Source organism: Rattus norvegicus, chromosome 10, assembly GCF_021556685.1.
Source record: "Rattus norvegicus strain SHRSP/BbbUtx chromosome 10, alternate assembly SHRSP_T2T, whole genome shotgun sequence".
Taxonomy (NCBI): Eukaryota; Metazoa; Chordata; class Mammalia; order Rodentia; family Muridae; genus Rattus; species Rattus norvegicus.
In genome coordinates this window covers 58608677-58633427 of record NC_141543.1, presented here as the reverse complement: position 1 = coordinate 58633427, position 24751 = coordinate 58608677, and the positions used below count along the sequence as shown (strand labels likewise).

At 45.0% G+C, this 24751-nt stretch overlaps 1 protein-coding gene across 9 annotated transcripts in view; it reads right to left on the bottom strand.

Annotated features, from left to right (window-relative positions):
- Stx8 (syntaxin 8) overlaps window positions 1–24751 on the bottom strand; it is a 236952-nt gene that overhangs the window by 171554 nt on the left and 40647 nt on the right. For all 9 annotated transcript variants that reach the window (XR_015630946.1, XM_087573964.1, NM_031656.2 and 6 more), the window contains one exon: window positions 14255–14347. Coding sequence is in view for 8 of the 9 variants with exons in the window: in XM_087573964.1 (XP_087430090.1) it covers window positions 14255–14347 (93 nt within the window). In the remaining variant the exon portion in view is untranslated. The remainder of the gene's footprint in view (window positions 1–14254; window positions 14348–24751) is intronic.

The following is a 24751-nucleotide window of genomic DNA, read 5'->3' as shown; positions in this document are numbered from 1 at the left end:
GACCTCACATGGTGCAAGGACAGCAACACTGGTTCCTGAAAGTTGTCCTCTAACCTCCACATGCATACTGTGGCATGTGCACCCTTACACACATACACATTATACACACATGCATACTTAAATACAGCTCTCTGCTCCTCCCCACTCTAGTGTCAGCTGCATCTCCCCAGGCTGTGTCAACCTCGTCCCTGAGAAACGTTGCTGAAGGTTGGTGTGAACAGATATTGGGTGCCTGGTCACCAGGGCTGCCTTTAACTCTGGCAAAGTGAATTCTGTTGCCATTAATGACGCCTTCACTGACCTCAACTACATGGTCTGCATGTTCTAGTATGGCTCTACTCATGACAAGTTCCACAGTAGAGTCAAGGCTGAGAATGGGAAACTTCATCAACAGTTAGGTCATCATCATCTTCCAGGAGTGAGGTCCCACCAACATCAAATGGGAGATGCTGGTGGCCAGGGATCATCTGAGGGGTACAGTCAAAACAGTCCTCATCTCTGTCCCCTCTGCTGAAGCCTCATGACAGGTGTGAACAGGAGTATTCTTAAGATTGTCAGCAATGCCTACCGCACCTCCAACTGCTTAGTACCCCACCACCCCACCACCAAGGTCATCCATGATAACTCCAGCATTGTAAAGGACTCGTGACTGCAGTCCATGCCATCACTACCACCCAGAAGACTGTGGCTGGGGTTGCTCTGAATGCCATCCCCGTATCTACAGAGCTGAAGGGGAAGCTTATTAGCATGCTTCTATGTTCCTACCTCCAGTGTGTCAGTCATAAGTCTGACATAGTACCTGGAGAAAGCTGCCAAGTACTATGATAGCGAGAAGGTGGTGAAGGAGGCATTGGAGGGCCCACCAAGGGGATCCTGGGCTACACTGAGGACCAGACTGTCCCCCGCCACTTTAACAAGAATGCCCACTCTTCCAATTTTCACCCTGGAGCTAATATTGCTCTCAACAACTTTGTAAAGTTCACTTCTTAGTATGACGAAGAAGGCCACAGAAGCAGGGTGGTGGACCCCGTGGCCTACATGGCCTTCAAGGAGTAAGAAACCCTGGACCACCCACCCCAGTAAGAACGGAGAGTAAGAGAGCAGCCTTTGGCTGCTGGGAATCTCTGTCCCAACTCCTCCCCCAACACTAAGCAGCTCCCCTCACAGTCTCCATCCCAGACCCCTCAAGAGGAAGAGAGGGCTATAGGGAACCCTACTCTCTTGAATGTCAATAAAGTTCACTGTACCTGCCAAAAATATACAAATAGATAAAATAAAAACTTAAAGGGTTGGGGATTTAGCTCAGTGGTAGAGCGCTTGCCTAGGAAGCGCAAGGCCCTGGGTTCGGTCCCCAGCTCCGGGAAAAAAAGAACCAAAAAAAAAAAAAAAAAAAAAAACTTAAAAACACAGGTACACAAAAATATTGCATAAAATTACTTTCAGGATACATATACAAGGTCTACAGAAAATTCAAGTGAGTTTTGTGTTTAGACTTGGTTTGTAACCTTAGGATATCTCACATTATGTAATGTCAATATTCCTAAGTTAAAAATACCTTAAGCGCTTGAGATAAGGGGTCTTCAGTGTGTACTTGGAGGACAAACGGTACTTAGGCTGCTGAGAAGATATGAGATTTGACTGTGAGGATGGATAACAGCATGGAGAGACACATGCTAGCTCTTCAGGTGCTCTGTATGACTGGGAGGACTCGAGAAACTGGACACTTTTATCCTCAGAAGTATAACTGATATTAAAACCCCACACTGCTTCCAGCGATAGATGTGGCAGGACCTCGGAGTGACACACCTGCAGCCTGATGGGGCAACCAGAAGAACATCGGTGGGGCCCAGTGGCTCGGGGACAAATAGAATCTCAGCCTAACTGAACACGGAACAAAAGATATCATGACACCAGTAAAAGTGAACATTTATTAAGCACTGGCTGTGTGCACACACTATGTCAAGCAGTACCTCATTTACTCGACAGACCTTCCGGGGACGATTACTTTCCCTACTCTTTTCTGCCCTCGGTGCTGAGATAAGGAAATTGGATTTCCAAAGTTAATGGGGCAACTGATCAAGATGGCTAAACAGGAAGATTTTCTGGCTATCCCACTGATGGGGGACACAGGGAACTTCTGTCCCTGTGATGACAGGGACGAAACTGAGATGCAGAGAGAACAAATTCTCAGTACACACTAAACACTGTTTTAAAGCCGTTTACATATTTCAAACTTTAAAAAAGGTCAACAGAACTATTCACCAGTGATGTCAATTCTGTTTCCAAATTACTGTCTGAAATTGTTAGATAAGATAAAATGCCTCGCCAGGCGGTGGTGATGCACGCCTTTAATCCCATCACTGTAAATGCAAGCAAAGCATGCGCGCAGTGGGTCTGTGCACAGAAGAGCGAGTTGTGTGCCTCGGTGCCTTCTGAGGCTGGCTCTAGGCAGGTACCTTGGAACTTGGATGTGGGGAGGGCCGAACTGTTAACTGATAAGTGTGGCTCGAGGTGTCTGGGCTGCACAAACAGCGTGGCTCATGCTGAACACCTGCTTTCCTTCTACGCATCTGGAATTTGGATACCCGCCAGGGAGGAGGTAACGCACCATGCAATAGGTGCCTTGGGTAAAGCCTGGATGCTCCTCTCTAATGAGATTCCCCCAATTAGCAACATTTCATACATGCCATCGCAACTCATTTTGGTGGGATTAAGCACATCCTGTGTGACTTTACTGGCTCAATGTCCTGGGAAGGCTGCCCCTGGGTGCCCTTGGACTTTACGTGTGAGCCTGGTCCTTGGTTTTGTATCCCCTCATAACTACTAACCAGGAGCATTCCCGGTGCACGCTCATTGTTTGTGGTGGCAAACACTGACTTAATAAGCACTGGACCAATGTTCCTAGGAGAAACATATGAACTCTGTGTCCAGATCTCATGCAAGTTGCAGTATTTTGTCCCCAAAGCCACTCACTACGTGCTTCTATTTTCTTTGTATTTCAAAAGAAAAACAAGGTTCAGAGGTGTTTGTTGACTTCCCCAAGGCTGGGCCACTAAGAGAAGGCTAAGATCTGTTAGCGACTGTGCCATTGCTACCACAAATACCTTATAAGAAACAAATTAAAGGGGCAGGGCTGAGTATGGCTCTCGGGCCACCATTGTGGAGGAAGCAAGCAGCCAGAGCTTAACGGAGCTGGCCCCATTGTACCCACTGCCAGGAGTACCAGTGTTCAGCTTGCTATATCTTTTCATCTGCGACTCCAGCCTGTTGAATAACGTCACAGGTATTTAGGTCTTCCCACCTAAATAAACTTCATCTAAAAATTCCCAAACATGTCCAGAGATCATCTTCTAGATTCTGTAATCATGGATCCTGCAGGGTTGGCAATTACTGTTAGTCATCACAAAACCTTGCGACAGGACCCAGGCCAGAACCTCCAACCTTCAGGCATCATTGCAGGAAAGAGGAAAGAAAAGGGCAGCGCGTCACCATGTCTGACCTTAGAACATGTAAGGAATGACTCAAACTCTTTGTCAGCTTTCAATCACTCAGGATTGCAAAAGCGCTACCTGCACAGACATGGGGGCTACAAACGCCATAGTGAGAAGCAGAACTTGGTGAAGGCTCCCAACACAGCTTCAGGCCTTCCTTCCCACAAGGCACTGAGGACGGGAACCTCCGTGCGGGGCGGAGCGGCGGGTGTGGAGCTCAGAATGGCCTGCTCTGTGAGGAGCTCAGGATGGCCTGTCCTTCGCAGCTGTGATGCTGCTGGATCCTTCCTGCTTGCTGGGCTGCGCTGAAGTGCATTCTTTGGTTCAGCTACTAGTTGGAGGGACTGCGGCTGCCTTTTTAGAGATCAGACAGGAACTGTGGGGAAGCCCATGGGAAAGAAAGACCAGTGAGTCACCAACCCCAGCTGTCCCAAGGCTGAGCATCAGTGTTCTTTCTTTGACTAATATGCTCAAAGCTGTTCTCCTAGAAAACATTTGCCTCATAGTTACATGGCAAACTGGCTACAGTGCCAGGGTCAAAACCAACATACAGACCCAGAAAGAAATGAAGAAGTCATAGTCCAGAAAAGGCAAAGTCCCGTGGCTCAATGGTCCCGACTCATCACCAGAACCAACCAAAGCCAGCAGCAGCAAAGTCAGAGGACAAGTACCACACCTACGCCAAGCAATTGTTTCTGCATACTCAACAGACTCGGACACTGGCTCCTAGCTCTACTGTTTAAAAAAAAAAAAAAAAGGCATAGTATTCATCTTAATCCCTGGTTCTTAGCAAGAGCATCAAAAACCTTGGGATTTCCTGATAAGAGTAGTTTTTATTATCTGTAAAAAAAAAAAATGCTTTTAGATTTGTGCTAATGAGATGACTCCTAGTAGACCTTTAAATAATTTGATGGAGGACTAGCCCTAAGCATGATTAGAGCACTGGCAGTTTCAGGCCCAATTTCACCTTCAGTGGTGCAGAAGGAGGCCAGTCCTACTGTGGCCAATGATCAATCAGGTACTGAAGCCTCTGCGAAAACCCAACAACAAGGTCCTGGCAGCCTCAAGGACAGGGAACGCATGGGTGTGCTCTGAGCACTGAGCACGGTACATGTAGAGAGGGCATGGGGACTCTACACTGCCCCCTGACACTTCCCCCCATTCATTTCTCTATTTGCCTGTTCCAGAATGGCAACTGCTATCATAAAACTCTCTAAGTAGGGCACTTCCTGAGTTCTGTGAATGTTTTTCTAAAGTACCAAATTCAGAAGAGTCATGAAAATTTGTAGCCAAGCAGATAGAAGTGCCCAGCCTGGGGACATCTAGGACTTATAGTTTTATCTTAACCGGGATGGTCTGGAGGGCACTAAGCCTGTAGATCTGCAGAGCACCAGAAACTGCTGGATGACCAGGAAGAGTCAGACAACTGTTGGAATGACAGACTGTCTTTCCTGTTCCCCCATTCGCTCCTACTCTGTTAACTGGCTTCTTCCTATAGACAAAGACTGTCCACCCTCGAGTACCTAAAACCATGACTACAAGGAGCAGGAATACCTTTCCTCATCTCCCTAATTGAATTTTAGGGAAATCCAGCTAGGAAGACATCAGGTGATGAGTTGGGTTACCACTCACAGAAAGCCAAGTAAACAGCTTCCACAGACACCAAATGAAACATCTGTTCAATCAAAGCCCCAGAGACACAGCTGTTTTGGTCACATAATTTATATAGCTCCTGTTAACTCATAAAAACATGACTTTGAGTTCTAGACAGTAGAGTCTAGTGCCTTCTTCCTTCCAGAGAGCACAGCCACGCTGCAGAGATGATCTTTTTTCTCTGAGAAAGGACCCACAGTGGCAGTGAAAACAGAGGAGTGCTATCAATGAACAAGTCCTTCAGAAGACTCATTTGCTTAAGGACGAGACCTGGGCTGTACTGACAAACCACAATGGAGGGAAAACACACACACATACACACACACATACACACACACACACACACACACACACACACACACACACACACACACACACACGCACCAGCTACAGAGAGAGAAGCTCTTTCTTCCCAACTAGAGAGCACTGGAGACCCGCCAACCTTGGAGTCAATGGCTACTGGCAGCCACAGAATGTTCTACAAAGAAAGAGGCTGTGAGGCAGGATGAGGGCCTGTGTGCAGAGAGTTGTCTATGGAGCAGCTGGGCCCCACTACTCTGAGCCCTGCCCTGTGTGGGTTGCAGCCTCCAGGGTTTACTCCCAGCTGCACCCTTGGACAGTTCTCTGGAGAGGAAGGACTGCTGTGAAAGGAAAGCCCTTGGGAGCTGGTATCCAGGCAAGGAAATGAGTCAGAGACTCTGAGATAGCTACAGGGTAATGAGAGGTCAATGAAGAAATCATGTCACCCTAGGTAAAGTTCACGGTATTACTTCCCCCTAGGTTAAAGGGGCATTTCCCCCCAGGTATAAAAGTACATGGAATATTTCCCCTAGGTTAAAGCTCTAATGTCGTCACTTCTATGGTTCTGACTCCGCTTTTGTGCTCTTCTCACTTACCCCATAAGAAGCCTGCCGGGGTACAACCTAACTACTTGTAGATTCATGGCACGTTGTCCCAGGCAAGAAAGAAGCCTTCTGGGTAACCCAATCTGCCACCATTTAAAATGCTCACCGGAGCTGGCTATCATGTCAGCATGGTCCTCTGTTCATACCATGCTGATAGAAAATTAGCAGATATGTATGGAAAATCATAGGGGAAGGATGCTATCACTACAAACCGCATGCCAAAACAACCTTCTTTTCTCATGAGACCAGAGACCGCAGCCAGAGATCAAGTTGTCATCGGAAGGCTGGTTTCTAAGGCCCTTCATGGTGTGTCTCCCTCGTGTCTTTCCATGGTCTCCCTCCATATGTGTCCTGTTCCCGTTTCTTCACCTGACAAAGGACACCAGTCACACTGGATTAGGGCCCAGCCAAGTGACCTCATTCTAACTTAATTACCCCTTTAAAAAGCCTCTTTCCAAATACAGTTACGTTCTTGGGGGTAGGCTGTCAGGACACCAACGCATGAATGGGGCAAAGCATAATTCAGCCCACAACAGCATGAAAGAAAAAGTCTGAGATGAACAACACAAAACGTGCCAAGAAAAAGCAGGAAGGATATAAGGAATAGAAGAAAAGTAAGTTAGTACCATTCAAAGGTTTTCAAAAAAAAAAAAAAAAGTCGCATAACCAGAAAAACATACTTCTGTGGAAAAAAGCAACCACAAATATTAAAGCTTTTTAATGTTGAAAACCACAGCAGCCCTACCCCAAATACAGTGATGCAGACAGACAGACAGACAGACAGACAGACAGACAGACAGACACACACACACACACACACACACACACACACACACACACACACACACCAGTTAGGAGAGCCATGGATGAGGACAAAAGCGTTAGTAAATCTACATAAAATGCTGGCCAGATAAAGTCGGGCTTCTGTTTGAAAAATGAGGACTCTGAAGTGAAGCTGAAAATGTCTACACTTGATTTATTCAGAGATACTTATTTGCTTTAGAGTTTTTAAGAAAAATAAAATACAAACTTAGGTATGCATGCTAAAATGTTGTGGACCAAGGTGGGTGGTCTGACTTGAGTATCCCACTCTTGGGTGGGGACGGAAGAAATTAGTATTCCATAAAACTGCCATTCCCAGCTTCTAGATTTATCTGGAAGGCCCACTCCCATCTGCTCACAGGCCTGGGAAGCCCAGCCTCGTTCACGCCCTGCCCCTGCCTGGGTGTGCATACACTTGGTGCTGAGGCCCCCATCTGGTTGAGGTAACTCAGGACCAGGGGGCTTCTAGACCCCACTGGCAAGGATTAGAGTCCCTTGGTTGTTTCCAAACTCGGCTAAGAATCGAAGGACTGTTTTAGAAACTGTTTCACCTAACATTTCTGTATGTCAAATGTGATTTATAAAAGGCCATTGATTTGAAGAAGGGACCAAACCAACACAGTTGTTCAAGTATTGTGAATGCATGAGAAGGCACAGGCGCAGACGTTCAGTCACAGGAGCAGACAGAGCTTTAGTCACTCTAGCAGACACCTGCCTCAAACAAGGCAAGTCAATCAACTGCCTGGGCCTCACTCCTGTTCTCTATCCACAAATGCTGCCTGTCCATGTTGTAGCCCAGTTCTTCAACTAGAACACCTTGCCCCTGTTTATAGATTCATTAATTAAAGCCAGTTTAGAATCTGAACTAGATTGTTGTTCGGTTTTTTGTTTGTTTGTTTATTTGTTTGTATTTCCAGACACGGTTTCTCTGTATAGTCCTGGCTGGCCTTGAACTCAGAGACCCACTTGTCTCTGCCTCCTGAGTGCTGGGATTAAAGGTGTGCCCCACCACCTCCCTGGTTTTACTTATTACCAGAGGACAGCAGTACCTTCCTCATAGGCATGGTAGCCTGTATCTGGAGTGCCAATTATTCAGGAGGCCGAGGGGGTCTGACTGTCTTTAGAAAAGGGAGTGGGGAGGTACACCCATTCACCTGGTCTACGTTTTTTTAACCAAAGACCTATGAAGGCAAAAAAGAACAGTGGGCGATCCCTGTAGGCTGTAAATGTGAGCACCGCACATTGACCTGCTTCATGTTCTTAACACAGTGAAACAGGTCCTAGGAACCTCTTGATATATGCAGGCAGACACTGAAGACTGGCTACCTCACTCAAGATCACAGCTAGTGAGTCTGAGAGTCTCAACACTATGGAGTACAACTGCTGTGATATACAGTGGGTTATACTTCTCCATGGCTGCATGGGGCAGCTGATCAGTGTGGCCAGTGAGGCAGGGAGCAAGCTGACTTGTCACTTTTAGGGTAGAGCATGTAATTACAGTGACAAATGCCCAACTCTCTTACTTCCTGGTATAGTATCAACAGGGTCTGTTTCAACAGACGCTGTCTGACAGCAGTCAGCCAATCAACACTAGCACAAGCCCAGAGAACTGAAGCAAACCTTCCAGGAACTACCTGCTATATTTTGCGGTCATATGGAAAAACAAAACTTTTTATTTGGAACGATTTTTAAAACTGCTTGTTTCCAATTACATTTCTATGTGAGATGTACTTCATTTACAGCATCCAAAATGATGCATTACAATGAGCCAAATTCAGAAACATATACAAGAATCCAGCCAGCTTCACTACTCCAGACACAAACGCCTATAAAACTATAGGGCAAGGTGATTCCACGAATGTCTTTGAAAAAGTTTCTTTCTATAAGTTTGTTTGTATGAACAGATATGCTTATTAGTTTTAAACTTATATTTATTAAATTTACATTTTATATGTAAACTTACTAATTTTTACATGTCTCATAATTTTAAATGCAGTAGCAAAAGAAGTAGGAAAAAAACCCTTTCAGGATTTCACAAAAAATTTTAAGAACATAAAGGGTCCTAAACCACAAAGTTTGAGAGCTAGTTACTACGTAAAGGTAACTAAAAGTCAAGTCTGTGGAGTGATACTATTAGCTGGGGGAGCCTAAAATAAAATGTACCAAATGACAGAGATACCGAACAAAGCCAAGTTTGTTTGTTTGTGTGTGTGTGTGTGTGTGTGTGTGTGTGTGTGTGTGTGTGTGTGTGATAACCTTCCGTCACATTTTATAAAAAAGAATTGACTCCAACAGGAAGTTGCTATTCAGAAACACTGAAGGACATTTCATTTACATTCCCAGAGGATAACTCTTCACATTTTAGAAAGTCATAATGACATAAAAATAATTAATTTTAATTAATGACATAATAAATAATTAATAAGCCCAATCAAATAACTATACGTAAGCCCCTGCACATATCATGGCACATGTATGGAGGTCAAAGGACACTCCCTTAAGTCAGTTCTCTCCTGCCATCTTGTGGGACCCAGGGACTAAAAGAAGGTTGCTTCAGGCCTGCAAGCCAGCGCCTTGTCTTCTGATCCACCCAGCAGCCCCCGCTCGTCTTTCACCAGTTGGCTTTTCTTCTGCTGTTGCTCAGACAAGCTCACAGAATAGGGAATTTTTACACTGTGTGAAATCCCTAGTTTCAAACACTCATAAGCTTTATCTCTAGCACAACAAAGAAATAGATAGCTTAGGAGGATAGGAGGTGTTTCTCTAAAGATGAGCATAAAGAAAATTGACTGACAAATTTTGGAAGGATCTGACACTAGGGCTGGGGAGATGATTCAGTGGTTAAGAGCATGGTCTGCTCTCCCAGAAAACCTGGATTCAGTTCCCAGCACTTACACAATGGCTTACAGCCATCCATGACTCCATTCTAGAGGACTTAATGCCTCTTCTGCCATCTACAGGCTCTTGTATGTAATACATCTATATAAATGCAACCATACTCACAAAATACATCTATTTTTCAAAAACCCGAACACTGGGTAGTAGATAGAAGAGGTTCCACTTCTCATAGACCTCACCAGAACAAAACTAACTACAATCAAAGCTTAAGGAAAGACCTAAAGAGATTGCGGACCTTCTGGTACAGTTGACTTGAACAACTTCCTCCTGTAAATCATGCTTTGAAAAAAATCAGACCAAGGGGCTAGAGAGATGACTCGGGGGCTAAGAGCACTGATTGCTCTTGCAGAGGGCCCCGGTTCCGTTCCCAGCACCCATGTGTTGGCTCATAAGCATCCTTAACTCCAGATCCTGGGATTCAAATACCACACTCTGACCTCTGAGCGACAGACACACATGTGGCACACATACAGGCATGCAGTCAAAACACTCAAAATAATCTGAAAAGAAGTTGTGTCTTGTTTTAAAGAAAGAAGTCATCATCTCAAAGGGTCAGACAGTATAGACTTACAGCTAAACACGAATGTTACAGTGTAAATGTGGCTAATCTGAATTATGTGGCAACTGACAGACAGACACGGTTGTTACGCAAATTTCTTTCCTGTTGCTGCTCCAACAGTAGTAGAGACAGAGGCTGAAATCAGTTTCACTAGTTTTGAAGTCAAGATTTTCCTCCAGAGTTTTGAGGGGAGACAATTTTCTGCCTTTCCTAGCTTACAGGGCCCTCTTTGTAGCCCTTTCTTTTCATGTAGCCCCTTCGGCTCTCTTCAGAGAAGATACCATCTTGTCTCAGACATTGCATATCAAATCTCCCTGTGCCTCACCTTTTCTTTCAGTGGTACTAGACATGAATTTAGGGCCTACTGCCTGCTACACACCCAGCCCCTGCTTCTCTTTTGTATGGATACCTGTAACTGCATCTAGGTCTACCTGCATAATCCCAGATACTCGTCCTGTCCTGACTGACTCAACTTGACACACCGGTAAGGTTCCCTTTGTCCCTATAAGGCAACATTTCAGTGATGGAGATTTGCCTGTCTTGCAGGCTTTGGGGGAGGTAACCACACAGTTTTATTCTCACTTTTCACAGTGAAAATTCAGCCAGGAATTCTAACCAATCAGTAAGTGCTGGTCCACTGAAGTGCATGAAGTCCTGAGAACACCGTGCCCTTCAGTGAACGATCGTATTTCGAGCTCCCTGAAGAACTTGTTGGTTTCTTTGCCCCCAGAATTGGTGCTAGGAAGACAAGTGTCCTTCCCTGCCACCCTGCTCTCCCATTCCCGACATACAACAAACCAGTGACGTATAGGTTCCCATCACTGGGATTTCCCCTTCCCTGCTACTCTTTCCTTTATTAGGCCTGGCCATTGTGCATGAGCAAGTCACTGGCCTTGGCCGGATGCTCTGCGTTCTCTCTGGTAAGGATAAAAACAGAATTCCTAAATGGAAGATAATTTGATCCTCTGGTTCTGTGGTTATGTTCTAAGTACAGTGCATTTATTAGTAAGGTTTCCTTTCCTCCAAAACAGTCTGGCTGGTCATCTTCTAGCCTGTTGTTTCACTAAGGAAAATCAAAACAATGATTCTGTGGCTCCATAAATCATATGGAGATATTTACAAAATACCCGTGCCCATGGCCCTGATTTCTCTGACACACATGAGTCACAGTGCGGATCCCAGGGGGCTGCAGGCCTGATCCACCTACAGATACCTCCAACCTTGGTTCCGTGTAGCAGAAGAAATGGAGGCTGACTGTAATCCTGTCGGGGCAGGTTTTGTATTGTTTTTAGCCTGAGAATGTCAGTTCTTGTGAGAGAAAACGGCTGAGTCTACTCTACCTCGGAGGAGAAAACAACACATCAGAAAACCACCCATGTAAATAACTGCTGGCTCCCTGGGAGGTCACCGCAGAGAAACCCAGCTTCTGTTGGCAGCACATGGAAAAGCACTCCGTGTTCGTCTAGATACGCAGGCATCCATCTGAGTGTGGGGTGCTGATGGGGTGTGAAGTTGGGGGGATGCAAAGATGCGGGGCAAACTATGTGACACAGAGAGAAAGAACTGTCAGTGACATAGCCTCTGTGTGACACGTGTGACTGTGAAGGTTCTGACACGCGTCACGTGAGATGTGGGAGGCGGTGTGACAGTGTAGTAGTACTAACTCCATCTTCTCAGTGCAGCCGGCACGGGCGTGCACTCGACCTGATCTCTGCTGGACATTCAGATTTACTTGGTGTAAAGTTCTATGGTGGACAGCAGAACGGCTCATCAAGGCTGCAGGAGAAACTGAACCTTCCAATAGGTTGGCCTTAAGGGGAGTTCCCCCATCTGGGTGGGTGCAGTGTAAGCATAAGGGTCTTCAAATGTGGAGGGGAGGCAGCACTAGACACAGTAGTGATACAGTATTGTTGTTGGCTTGGAACCTGGAAGGGACCATAAGCCAAGGAATGTGGGTGGCCACTAGAAGCTGGAAAAGGCAAGGAAACCAATCCATCCCTAGAGCCTTCAGAAAGGAATGTTGATCCCTTGTTGATATATTGGTTTTCACCCAGCAAGACGCAAGTCAGACTTGCATGCTACTGAACCGTAAGACACTATGTCTGTGTTATTTTAAGCCTCTACTTTTGTGATAATATCGTAACAGTAATCGGGCGCTAATGCAGACACAGCCTAGGCTTTAAGGAGTGTTAAAGTTCCACAAGTAACTCTAATTTGCAGCAAAGTCTGGTAGCCACCAAACTAAAGACAAAGGCATGCTGGTGCACTTGTGTGTGCTGGGAAACACGCAGCAAATTTACCTGAGAAAGCAGTAAGTCTCACACGAAACCTCAGTCGTGTGCCCACAGACACTGTGGACTGCATATACCACAGGAAGACATGCTCATCAGAGCCCCCCTGCCCCAAACAGGCAAATTTCCTTGAGATAAAAATAAACTGCAGATAGCCACAGTTTTTTAAGTAAAGCGTATTATCTTACTAATATTGTCTCACGGTGAAGGGATTGAGCAATCCTGGATCTAACACAAATCCATAAGTGGTCTATTCCTAGCACTAGAAGGAACACATTGTCCCCTCAGTGTGAAGTCCCTGCAAGCCGCCTTAGGACTGTACAGACAGAGGTTCTCTATTGCTTATGAGTTTATTTGCATGCGACAGATGCTCAACAGCTGGATTTGTTTATTTATGATAGAGAAATGGACTGAAACCATGGGAACAATGACCACATTCCTCTTCAGGATCAAGGAGGGGAGTGCCTGTTGTAAGGTTTTGGCAAGTGCAGCCTCCTGCAGAGAGACTCCATCCACTACCAGGACTTCTACACACACCGACACATGATGTTAACTTACCTCAGAAGTCACCCCACTATGGTACTTATGGTCCCCAAAGCTGACATTCAGAACATTTCACAGCTCTTTTGCCTCCCTGCCCTGCCTTCCTTGGTGAGGAAGATGATACAACAGAAAAGGAACCATGTCAGAAAACAGGTTCAGTTCCACCTTTTAGAAAAGATACAGCACTCAGAGGTCTCTCTGCACCTCTGAGCCCCATTCCTAGCAGTGACATCACCTTCCTGTCCTCATGCAGAATACACAATATGTGGACAAGAGTGCTCAGATGTAACGAAGGCCAGGGCACCACAGCTACGCTACAGTGTCTCCAACTTCTTGTCTCGTCTTCTCTCTAAGACACTACTACAGACTCGACGTTTCCATTTGGATCTCTCATTGGCATCTCTGGTTGGATGCATCTAATCTGGACTTACAGTCGTCACTCACGAACCACCAAGGCCTCTGGATTTCTCTTGACTGGACCAGGGTGAGAGTTCCGGTTGTTTCCCACATGTACCCGCCTCTGCTCCTGCTGTTACTCTTGGTCAAGCCAAGCACAAAAGCCTCTAAGTCCTAAGGCTCCAGACCACAGTAGCCTACAAGTTCCTCCTTCTTCAGACTGTTTCCATCCCATAGCCTGATCATTTATGATGAAAGATGAGCAAATTCCACCGGATGCAGAGATGAGATGAGGCCCACACAGCTTTCTTATGTTTTGTATCAAGGTACCAAATGCTAAGTTCTTGGAATAAATAGATCATAACTTATTTGTCAAAATAGTAGGGCCAGCTACGGTCCATAAATGCCTGTAATCCCAGCTACAGAAGAGAGCAATGCAAATCCAAAGCTAGCCTAATCTGCATAGTGAGTTCAAGACCACCAGGGCTATAAAACCAAAATTAATGAAAGCAGTCACCGAGGACTGGAAAGGTTTTAGTGACGTTTCTTCACACAAACCACCACAGACGCAATAAGCCACTGCAGACCACCGACCGCAAGCCCGCCAGGCCACATAATCGAAGCTGACAGAGCGAACCCATGAGCCTGCGGTACTTAGACCAGGGACACGCTGATGGAGCGCAGACTCAGTCTTACCGTTCTGTTCGTCCAGTTCATTCCCAATCTCCTGGCCCATTTGCTTTTGGCGACTTATGATAGAGGAAAGGGCATCAAGACCTGCGTCCTGTTCTGAAAGAAAAGGAAAAACAACTGACTAAAAGTCAACGGAAACACTTTGAAGCTAATATAAGTTCATATATACACATACATATTGACAGACAGACACACGTACACACACACACACACACACACACACACACACACACACACACACACACACACAAAGGGGCTATCTCTCCAGGCAACTAATATAGCCAACATACGACAAAAGTGGCACTGGTGGCATTACTGGAACAACAACTTAAATACTTCATGCCTCAGACTGAAATGATTTCCTGATAAATTAATTACTCAAATATGAAGTAAATTTTATTAAATTTGGCTACACTAACATTTAACCCTCTAGTATATAATACAAACAGAACATGTATAAATCAACAGTAACAGGGCTCACATGCACACAGGTACACATGTGTTGGAGTCAGAGGATATCTTACAGAGTTGGTTCTCTCTGGCACAAGGCTACCTGAAGCGTGAGGGGCCAGCAGCTCCTGAGCACTGTGTGGTATATGGAAGGTAAGAACGCACTACAGAAATGCTCGAGACTTAATCAACTTACTGCCTCTTTATCTTCATGATTATTCTGGAACTTTTTCTGGAGGCCTTAGCTTTTTTCCTCTGCATGAGGTGTGATGCTTAAAACTGATTATCAACTTCATATTCTTCTAGAATCACCCAGAAGACAAGCCTGTCAGGCCTAGACCAGATTACCTTGCTTAGATTACATGAGGTTGGAAGACACACCCTTAATGTGAGCTTGGGTCCCAAACTATGTAAGAAGGGCAGCTCCTTGTGCATGAGCACAGTGAGGTCATGAGCACCCTGAGGCCAGGAGCACGGTGAGGCCAGGAGCACGGTGAGGCCAGGAGCACGGTGAGGCCAGGAGCGCCCTGAGGCCAGGAGCACTCTGAGGCCAGGAACACCCTGAGGCCAGGAGCACCCTGAGGCCAGGAGCACTCTGAGGCCAGGAGGGCCCAGAGGACAGGAGCACCCTGAGGACAGGAGCACTCTGAGGCCAGGAGGGCCCAGAGGACAGAAGCACCCTGAGGACAGGAGCGCTCTGAGGCCAGGAGGGCCCTGAGGTCAGGAGCACCCTGAGGCCAGGAGCGCTCTGAGGCCAGGAGCACCCTGAGGACAGGAGCACCCTGAGGACAGGAGGGCCCTGAGGCCAGGAGGGCTCTGAGGCCAGGAGCGCCCTGAGGCCAGGAGCACCCTGAGGCCAGGAGCACCCTGAGGACAGGAGCGCCCTGAGGCCAGGAGCACCCTGAGGACAGGAGCACCCTGAGGACAGGAGCACCCTGAGGACAGGAGCACCCTGAGGACAGGAGCACCCTGAGGACAGGAGCACCCTGAGGACAGGAGCACCCTGAGGACAGGAGCACCCTGAGGACAGGTGCTTCAAGCTCTTGCCACAGGAGCTTCCCTCCAACTGTGAAGAGGAACAAACCTCTTCTCTCTTCGGTTGCTTTTGTCATGGTAAGTTGCTTTTATCCAGATACAGAAAATATACTAAGATTCCAAGTCTTAATTACTTCCTGACTCCAGCCTTCTTCCTGTGTATCTCTCCCTCAGGAAGAAGGTGATGCCTGTTTCTGTTTTGGAATGTAGGTCCTGGGAACCGAACCCAGGTTGGTCCATGCAAAGCACTCGCTCTCCCACTGCACTACATGCCCAACTCCCTACTCTTCCCACAATCAATGACTGATTTCTCTGAAGCACAGTGGCGCCCAGAGGTCAGGGACTCCTCACTACACACCTCCTTGGGTATTTGAAAGTGACCACCAGTGAGGTGCTCTATCATGAGGGTTTAACCTGGCACACTAAGAAGCAGTGTCACTCTGACAGGAACTAAAATCCCAAGACTGTCCACTGAGCTCTGCTCAGCCTTGGAGGCCAGGACTCCTCGCTGACAATCTCAGTCTGATTACTGATTGTACTCCAGGTCTGATCGCTTCTGCTGTCTTCTTGTGAGTTCTCCTAACTTCTTACTGGGAAGTCCCTCACAGCTCCAATCTCCAGTTTGGTGGATAGCTTCCTACACTGAACTTTGCCTGTGAATTTCTGTGAATCTCTTTTCCTGGCTGTATATATATATATATATATATATATATATATATATATATATATATATATATATGTGTGTGTGTGTGTGTGTGTGTATGTATATGTATATGTATATGTATATGTATATATATGTACATATATGATATGTACACACACACACACACACATTGAAGTTGTGTGAATTACCAAAAACCTGTTTTAACTGATTTTTTTGTCTTCTCATGTATTAAAATTTTAAAGAAAACAGTGCGCTAAACTCAAGCTATTCAAGATGCTGTCTTTAAAAGTCAATGTATGTTTCTTCTAAGTGGGTCATCTTGGTGACATCTCTGTAAGAGCCTTGTTCCTTCGCTGAGCAGGGACTGCGGGGTAAGGTCGACACTTCACCCAAGGGCCATTTGCCAGCTGCGGCTTCACTTTACGTCTTTAAAATGCCTGCTTCATGTAATGGCTTATCTACAAAAACAGGGCCACACAGTCTCACTCAGGAACTCACTAACATCCACTTACAGTTTTGTATGGCTCTTTTTTACAGAATTAAATCATTATACTTAGCTCTTTAATTCACCTGGAATTTATTTAAACTTAAGGTGTGAGGCAAGGACCTCTTGGTGACACTTTTTGACACAGCGTACTTTTTAAAAGCTATAAACAGTCTGCTGTGTCTAGGGACCACTCAAAGGCACCATTTTTACAGCAAAATCACTTTATAATGAGGTCCTCTTGGTCCTTAGTAGCAACCTCCTGGATGGCCTCCAAGATAAATCTATCATCAAACTCATACTGCAGAGGGACGTCTACACTGCAGCAAAAGTCCAAATGCATCCGAGGACTAAAGCTTAGATGGGCCGAGGGTCAGCGCACTGAGAAATGATGAGAAAACGGTTGGAAAGCGGAAAGCAACAGCCTCTGAGGTCCTCAGCTAGGAAAAGACACTGAAACACTGACAATGCTTCATTCAGTCAGAACACAAATTGTCACTGAAAAATAGCTACGCTAAGCCTTTCTCCCAAGTTCGTTGTCTCCCTAAAATTCTCCCCAATGCACAACAGAAAAGCAAGGAGAAACTCCCCTACTCCTGTGATTGCCAATAAACCAGAGCATCTCCTCAGTGTGTAACTCCGGTACAGTAAACTTTCATCCCACACTGCAGATGCGAAAGATGCCGGGCAGCTCAAAATGATCATGTCAATCACCCGAGCTTCTCTGGGCTGTAAACCGACATTTCTGAGAGGCGATGGTTTAGCCATTTAGTAATAATCAAAATAAAAGGCTGCTTCCAACAAAAATAAGTCAGGACTGGCTGCAGACAATCTACTTACAAACAGCAGAAGTGGGACATTGTAACAGTTCATTCTCCATAATCTACCTCACTCTGTCACAGGGTCCAAGGCTTAAGGCCTTGGTAATGGTGTCACAATGGGACATTTGCAACAGACCAGACCCCGAGTCATTCGTCAACTTTACAATGGTGTAGACTTTAAGATGGATCACAATAGAAAAAATAAAGCATGTACATGAGTGTGTATGTGCATACACCCACAGAGATACAAACACATACACATGAATACACAGACAGACAGACAGACAGACAGACAGACAGACAGACATGCCAACACATCCAAGATGTCCAAGTCTTAATCCCTGGAACCTGCGCCTATGTTACTTTCCACAGAAAAGGCAACTTTGCAGATGTGGTGAAGATGAAGGTGTACAACAGGAGAGGAGTCTGAGACTCTAGGTGGACCTGATACACTCTATCAGCTGAGAAACAGGTTGCCCAGCCTGTGAGAAGGAGCCATGACAGAGGGTTAAAGAGATAGGGTTGCTGGCATTGAATACAAAGCTATGAGCCAAGGAAACAACAGATCTTCTAGAAACTGGACAAGGCAATGGGACAGATTCTGCCCTTGGGCCTCCAGAAAGGAATGCAGCCAGCTGACACCTTGATCTGAGCCCCTAGAGAGGCAAACTGAACTTCTGCCCTTCAAACCGTAGCGATGTGAGTACCGTCACTACATGTGTGCTAATTTATTGTGGGAGCACTAATACGATCAGTTCTGAGAGTCCCTGTGGAACCATTACGTGTGTAGATACTTCCTATATTTAGACATTCAGGAAAACCATCCTCTAAATACGAATCACTCAACTGTGGGAGGACAGTTTGGTGGCAGTAGATAAAAAACAAAGGGACAGTCATCGGAACATATTATGCCAAAAATAACAAGCCCAATTCTAAGCAAGCCACTAAATCTTACCAATTTACAGAAAATATCTAGGTCACAGGATATGCTGAACAACTTATGAGGAATGCTCTGCAAGAACCAGCGAGGGGAAACGACAGAGTAAACAACCCTGTCCAACAAAGTGCACAGGAGAATAAAACAGTTTGAAGAGGATCATTCATACTGTTAATACACTTGAGAGACACACCTATCAGTTACAATGGATGGCCTGCATTCATACCCTGAAGCAAGGAGTCAAGAGGAAAATACTACAGAAAAATCAGGGAAATAGGAAACTAGCTGTTTGATTGGACTGAGGAATTATTTCTAATTTGGCAAGAGTAGTAATTGCATTGTAGTCTTTAAAAAAAAAAAATAGTCCTGGGCAAAGAGAGATGGCTCAGAGGTTAAGAGTACATACTGCTCTTACAGAGGACTCGAGTTCAGTTCCCGCCACCTACTCTGGGCAGCTTAATGTTACCTGTAACTCAGCAGATCCGACACTCTCTTCTAGACCCCATGGGTACTTGGATTCACATGTGCACATGGCCACACACAGACATACACATTTATACATAATTTTAAAAAATAAACATATCTTTTTAAATGTCCTTATATTTTATAAACATATTTTATGGTATTTAGATAGAATATTCTGAAGTATTCACCATTAAAATGACATAATGTCTGGAGTTCACTATAAAAATAATCCCAGGGCATAGGTATAAGGATTGGAGTTCAGTCCCAAGAGCCCACGATAAAGGTTGGATGTTGTGGCATGTGCTTATTATCCAAGTACTGGGGTAGCAGAGACAGGAGACCTCCGGGGCTTGCTGACCAGGCAGTCTTGCTACCAGCCAGGCATCAGGTCCCAGTAGGAGGAAAAAGGTAGAAAGTTCCTGAAGAACAATACCCAAAGTGACCTTTAACCTCCACATGTGTACAAAAAAAAAAAAAACAAAAAACCTTTGGGCTGGAGAGATGGCTCAGTGGTTAAGAGCACTGACTGTTCTTCCAGAGGTCCTGAGTTCAATTCCCAGCAACCACATGGTGGCTCACAACCATCTGTAATGAGATCTGGTGCCCTCTTCTGGTGTGTCTGAAGAGAGCAACAGTGTACTCAAAATAAATAAATAAATCTTTAAAAAAAAAAAACCTTTCTGTGTACCGTATATCTATATACATGATGCTGAAAACACACAGATAAAACCAGACCAGCTATGGGGAGATAATTACTGAAGCAGAACGAGGAAAGGAACTCAAGTACATTTGAAATTTTCCACAGCAAAAGGTCATCACCATGTCAGCAACAAAAAGGAAAAGGCTAGAAATGTGAATCAGTTGTAGAATGCTTGCCTAGCATTAACAAGGCCCTGAGATCAGGCTCCAGCAGAGGGACCAGGAAGTCTATAGCAAATGCTCAAACCTAGAAAGAACAGCTACAAAATAATGGAGACCAAACTATGCTGACTTAGGAACTTCACCAACAGACACCTAAGAAGGAGGGGTGTGTGTGTGTGTGTGTGTGTGTGTGTGTGTGTGTGTGTGTGTGTGTGTCTACTCGGGTACAGTAGCCTGTACTGACCACTGTCTCCTTCCTCTGCTCTATCCTGATCCTCAGGAGACCAAGTTACTGTCATCACCATAGTCACCTCTACTAAGGTCTATGTACTTTCTAAACTAATGCTTAAGTATCGGGCTAACCTTAGGTAATTGGCTATCACAAGGCCTAGCTTCTCAGTTGATCAAGAAAGGTATTCACTGTCGTCAAGTCTATGATCTAGCAATAATTTGGGGCTACTTTCCAGAGTATTTCTCAGTCTTCACACTAAAGTACAGAAAGGCTGGGAAGGTTTGTATATGTTTGGCCCAGGAAGTGGCACTATTAGGAGGCATAGCCTTGTTGAAATAGGTTTGTCACTGTAGGTGTGGGCTTTAATACCCTAGTCCGAGCTGCCTGGAAGGAAGTCAGTCTTCTCCTAGCAGCTTTCAGATGAAGATGCAGAACTCTCAGCTCCTCCTGCACCATGTCTGCCTGGATGCTGCCATGTTCCCGCCTTGATGATAATAAACTGAACCCCTGAACCTGTAAGCCAGCACCAATTAAATGCTGCCCTTATAAGAGTTGCCTTGCTCATGGTGTCTGTTCACAGCAGCAAAACCCTTAACTCAAGACTAAGGCCAAAATGCAATCAGAAATGGCTTTTTTCTGACTCTTCTTTATGTAGTATAGGGGCCAGCAATAAAGCAGACCCACAGCACATCACGAGGTTCCTGGAGCACAGGAAAGGCTATGAAGCATTTGCGCTAAGTCCTTCTTTCAAGTTTGTGTTCAGCTTGATAAATAGCTTGCTACACTAGCAATGCTACAAGGGACCCAGCATTTCAAATCACAACAGCAAGAAAGAGCAGGGAAATAAAGTGACCCAAGACACAGGCCAGTCCACCGGTCCCTAAACCAAGAGCTGGAGGCCAGCAAGGTGGCCAGGGGTGGGAATCTCAGTGGGGGAGACGCTCCGGTTTAGAGATGCCACTAAGAAGCATGCATAGCATGGACTCATTCAAAGCCTGAGCAGTCCCCAGTGCAGCACGCTCTCAGGGATGGAAATACTTTTCCTGACTGAAAACGGCTTTCCTTGGTAAATAGAAATGACTGGAAGGCCCATTTGGATTAGGGTGAGGCAGTCCTCCAAGGAGCCATGGCTGCTGCAGAGCAAAGCGCCATGTGTGAGTTGTGCTGTGAGCTAAGCGGGGTTGCCTTTCATCTGCTCCCTTCCCGTCAAACACGGTAATGGGTGAAGTATGCAAAATTAAGGACAGGGAGAGCCAGTGTTTTGTTTACTCGGTAATTTCATTGTGAAGGGAGTTCAAAATAGAATTAGACTCCTGTTTCTGGTCAGGATGGACTGACAGGGACCAGATTTCCTTCTGGCCTGGATGAACAAGGAGTGGAGATAACAGGCGAAGTATTCACTCAAATCCACTGTTTGAAGAAGCATCCATCAGCAGACAAGGCAAGATCTCTGAGAGGGGGACACAAAGGAGCCTCACTCTGAGTTTGCCCAGACTGCTGCCTTGTGAATGCTCCCGTCAAGGTGAGGGGCCCAGGTGGAATCCAGTGGGCATCTTGAATTGAGTCCAAAGGGGTCAGTAGCTGGAGTACTAGAGTGAAGAGAGCAGCACCGAGAGAGCCCTAGAGTGTTGCAAGGCATCGGCACCAAGTCCTCGCCCGTTTCAGAGCTTGGAAGTACTGAGAGAAAGACACCCAGGGCTGAGTCACTTCAAAGGGTAGAAGGAACCATGCTCTAAACCCAACCAGGGCAAGCCACCAAGCAGATGACCTCAGTACTCCCAGAGCACCATGCAGAATATCCAGAGTGGTTTGGGTTCGGCAGTATAGTAAATTACCTCTGGGCCAGAGGCAAACTTGTTCAGTGGGGGCCACAGAGGAAGCATTTGAGGCTTTGTGGTTCACATGGTCCCTAAAGCAGTCATTCAACTCTACATTGCAAGTGGGAAAGTAACTATAGATATTGTGTGAGTGACTGAGCATGGCTGTGTTCCCATAAAACTGAATTTATGAGCCCTGAACTTTTAATCTCATATAATTTTTACAAGTCACAAAATATTCTTTTGATTATTTTTTACCATTTGAAAAATTTAAAGCTGTTTTCAACTTCCACACCATGAGAAAATAAGATTTGGCTCATGGGCCAGGGCTTGCTGATCCATGCTTTAAAATATTTTAAATACCTCTTTCATCTGTCTTTAAAAGCAAGATCCAGGGTCAGTGAGATGCTCAGCTAGAAAAGCACTTGCCTCATGGGTCTGATGATAGGAGTTCGATTACAGAGTCCATGAAAAATTGGAAGGAAAGAACAGACTCTACAAAGTTGTCCTCTGACCTCAAATGTGCACCATGGCAGGTATGCCCCCATACATTGTGTACACACACACACACACACACACACACACACACACCAAAACATTTTTAAAATGTAAAAATAAAAATATGACCCAAATAATATAACTATATCCCACAAAAAATATTTCTAGAAAATTAAAGAATATCCAGTACTTAGAAAGAAAAAAGGGCTGGAGAGATGGCTCAGCGGTTAAGAGCACTGACTGCTCTTCCAGAGGTCCTGAGTTCAAATCCCAGCTACCACATGGTGGCTCACAACCATCTGTAATGAGATCCGATGCCCTCTTCTGGTGTGTCTGAAGACAACTACAGTGTACACGTATAAATAAAATAAATAAATCTTAAAAAAAAAAACTGTACTGGGTTGCAGCAAGGACAATAAGGTAAGAAGAATAAATTGGAGGTATCTGTAATGAGATTAGAAGATACAATCGTCTTACTCATAGACAACATAATCATTTGTGTCAAAATCTACAGACTCAACAGTCGTGAGAGTAGGCAAAGCTGCGTGACCCGAAGACAACACGGATAGAAAGAGCAGCTGCACATGTGAGTAATGGTCAGACACTGGACATTTAAAATGCTGTTTACAACAAAAGCGTAAAACACTCAGGGATAAGACTGATCGAGGACACATAAGGCGCACACAGTGAAAACTGGAAAGCAGTGCTAAGAAGACTTAAAGACCACGTGAAGACTTCCTCGGTGATAACCCATACTATGGATTAGGAGATGTGTGTTGATGCCACATTAGTTCTCTTCTACATAATCTAACAGTGTGATCTCAAGCAAAGTTACATGCCTTGATGCAATTTTAAAAAAAAAATCAAAGCTGACTTTAAAATTCAAACAGAAGTATGAAAAACCCAAATAGCCAAATTACCCAAAACATACTGAAGAAAAGAACAGTTGGGTTGGGGATTTAGCTCAGTGGTAGAGCGCTTGCCTAGGAAGCGCAAGGCCCTGGGTTCGGTCCCCAGCTCTGAAAAAAAGAACCAAAAAAAAAAAGAAGGTGGCCCCAAATTCTTAGGGGTTGGGGATTTAGCTCAGTGGTAGAGCGCTTGCCTAGCATGCACAAGTCCCTGGGTTCAGTCCCCAGCTCCGAAAAAAAGAAAAAGAAAAAAAAAAAAAGAACAGTTGGATGTCGTGTATTGCTTGGTTTAGTGATCTACCAGAAAGGCACAACACCCATGTCCCACCTAAAACAGACCAATGGTGGAGAACAGGGCCATGTACGTATGTCCAAGTGTCAATGTATGTCCTTGTATGTCAATTTATGTATGTCCATGTATGTATATACAGGTATGTATGCACATGGCTGTTTGATTATTTTTGACATTCAGCTTTTTATTTTATTTTTTAATGGTTCTAAGCCAAATAGATACCTAAATGAAAAATGCACTGTGCCTACATAACAATTCAAAATAGATCAGAGACCTGATGAGAAAACCCGACACTATAAAATTACTAGAGATAAAGGAGCAACAAATCTTGTGGCTTTAACCTACTGAATGTTTTCTTCGATATAATCAAAACATCAATCACACAAGAAAAAACCTGATCAAGTGAACTTAAGAACATCTGTGGTAAAATCATTACTGAGAGACACTTGTCACCTTGTCACCACCTAGCCAGCTGCCCTTGCAGGATCCTAAGGAAACTTATTTTCCTTCTAGAAACAAAACCCAAAGCTGACAAGAGAATGGTGAGGGGACGTATGAAAATATCTTACAAGAAGGTGAAAGAGAAAACTATTTCTAAAGACATAAAGACATCTTAGGCAAAAAAAAAAAAAAAAAAAAACCAGCACATGTGAAGAGTCACGTGACAACTCAGATGCATTTACAAATTATCCATACAGAAAGAAGCCAGATCCCCTTCCCCCGAAGAGAGTAGATGCTGTCTGAGTACACTCCCATGAAACTGTGGAAAATAGAAACCAATTAACAGGGATAGAAAACAGATCAGCTGTTGTCAGGAATTGGGGAGAGACAACAGGAAGACTCTCAGAGGTACATGAAGGAGCTGCTGAGAGCTGTGTGCACCATCTTGATTCCAGTGATGGTTTCTTCATACATACATGAGTGTGTGTGTATGTGTGTGCATGGACTTACCATGTTTGTTGTATCAAAGTTCATCTATACAGATCAAAGATGCGCTATTATGATGAAGCCAATTGTATTTCAGTGAATATGCCTC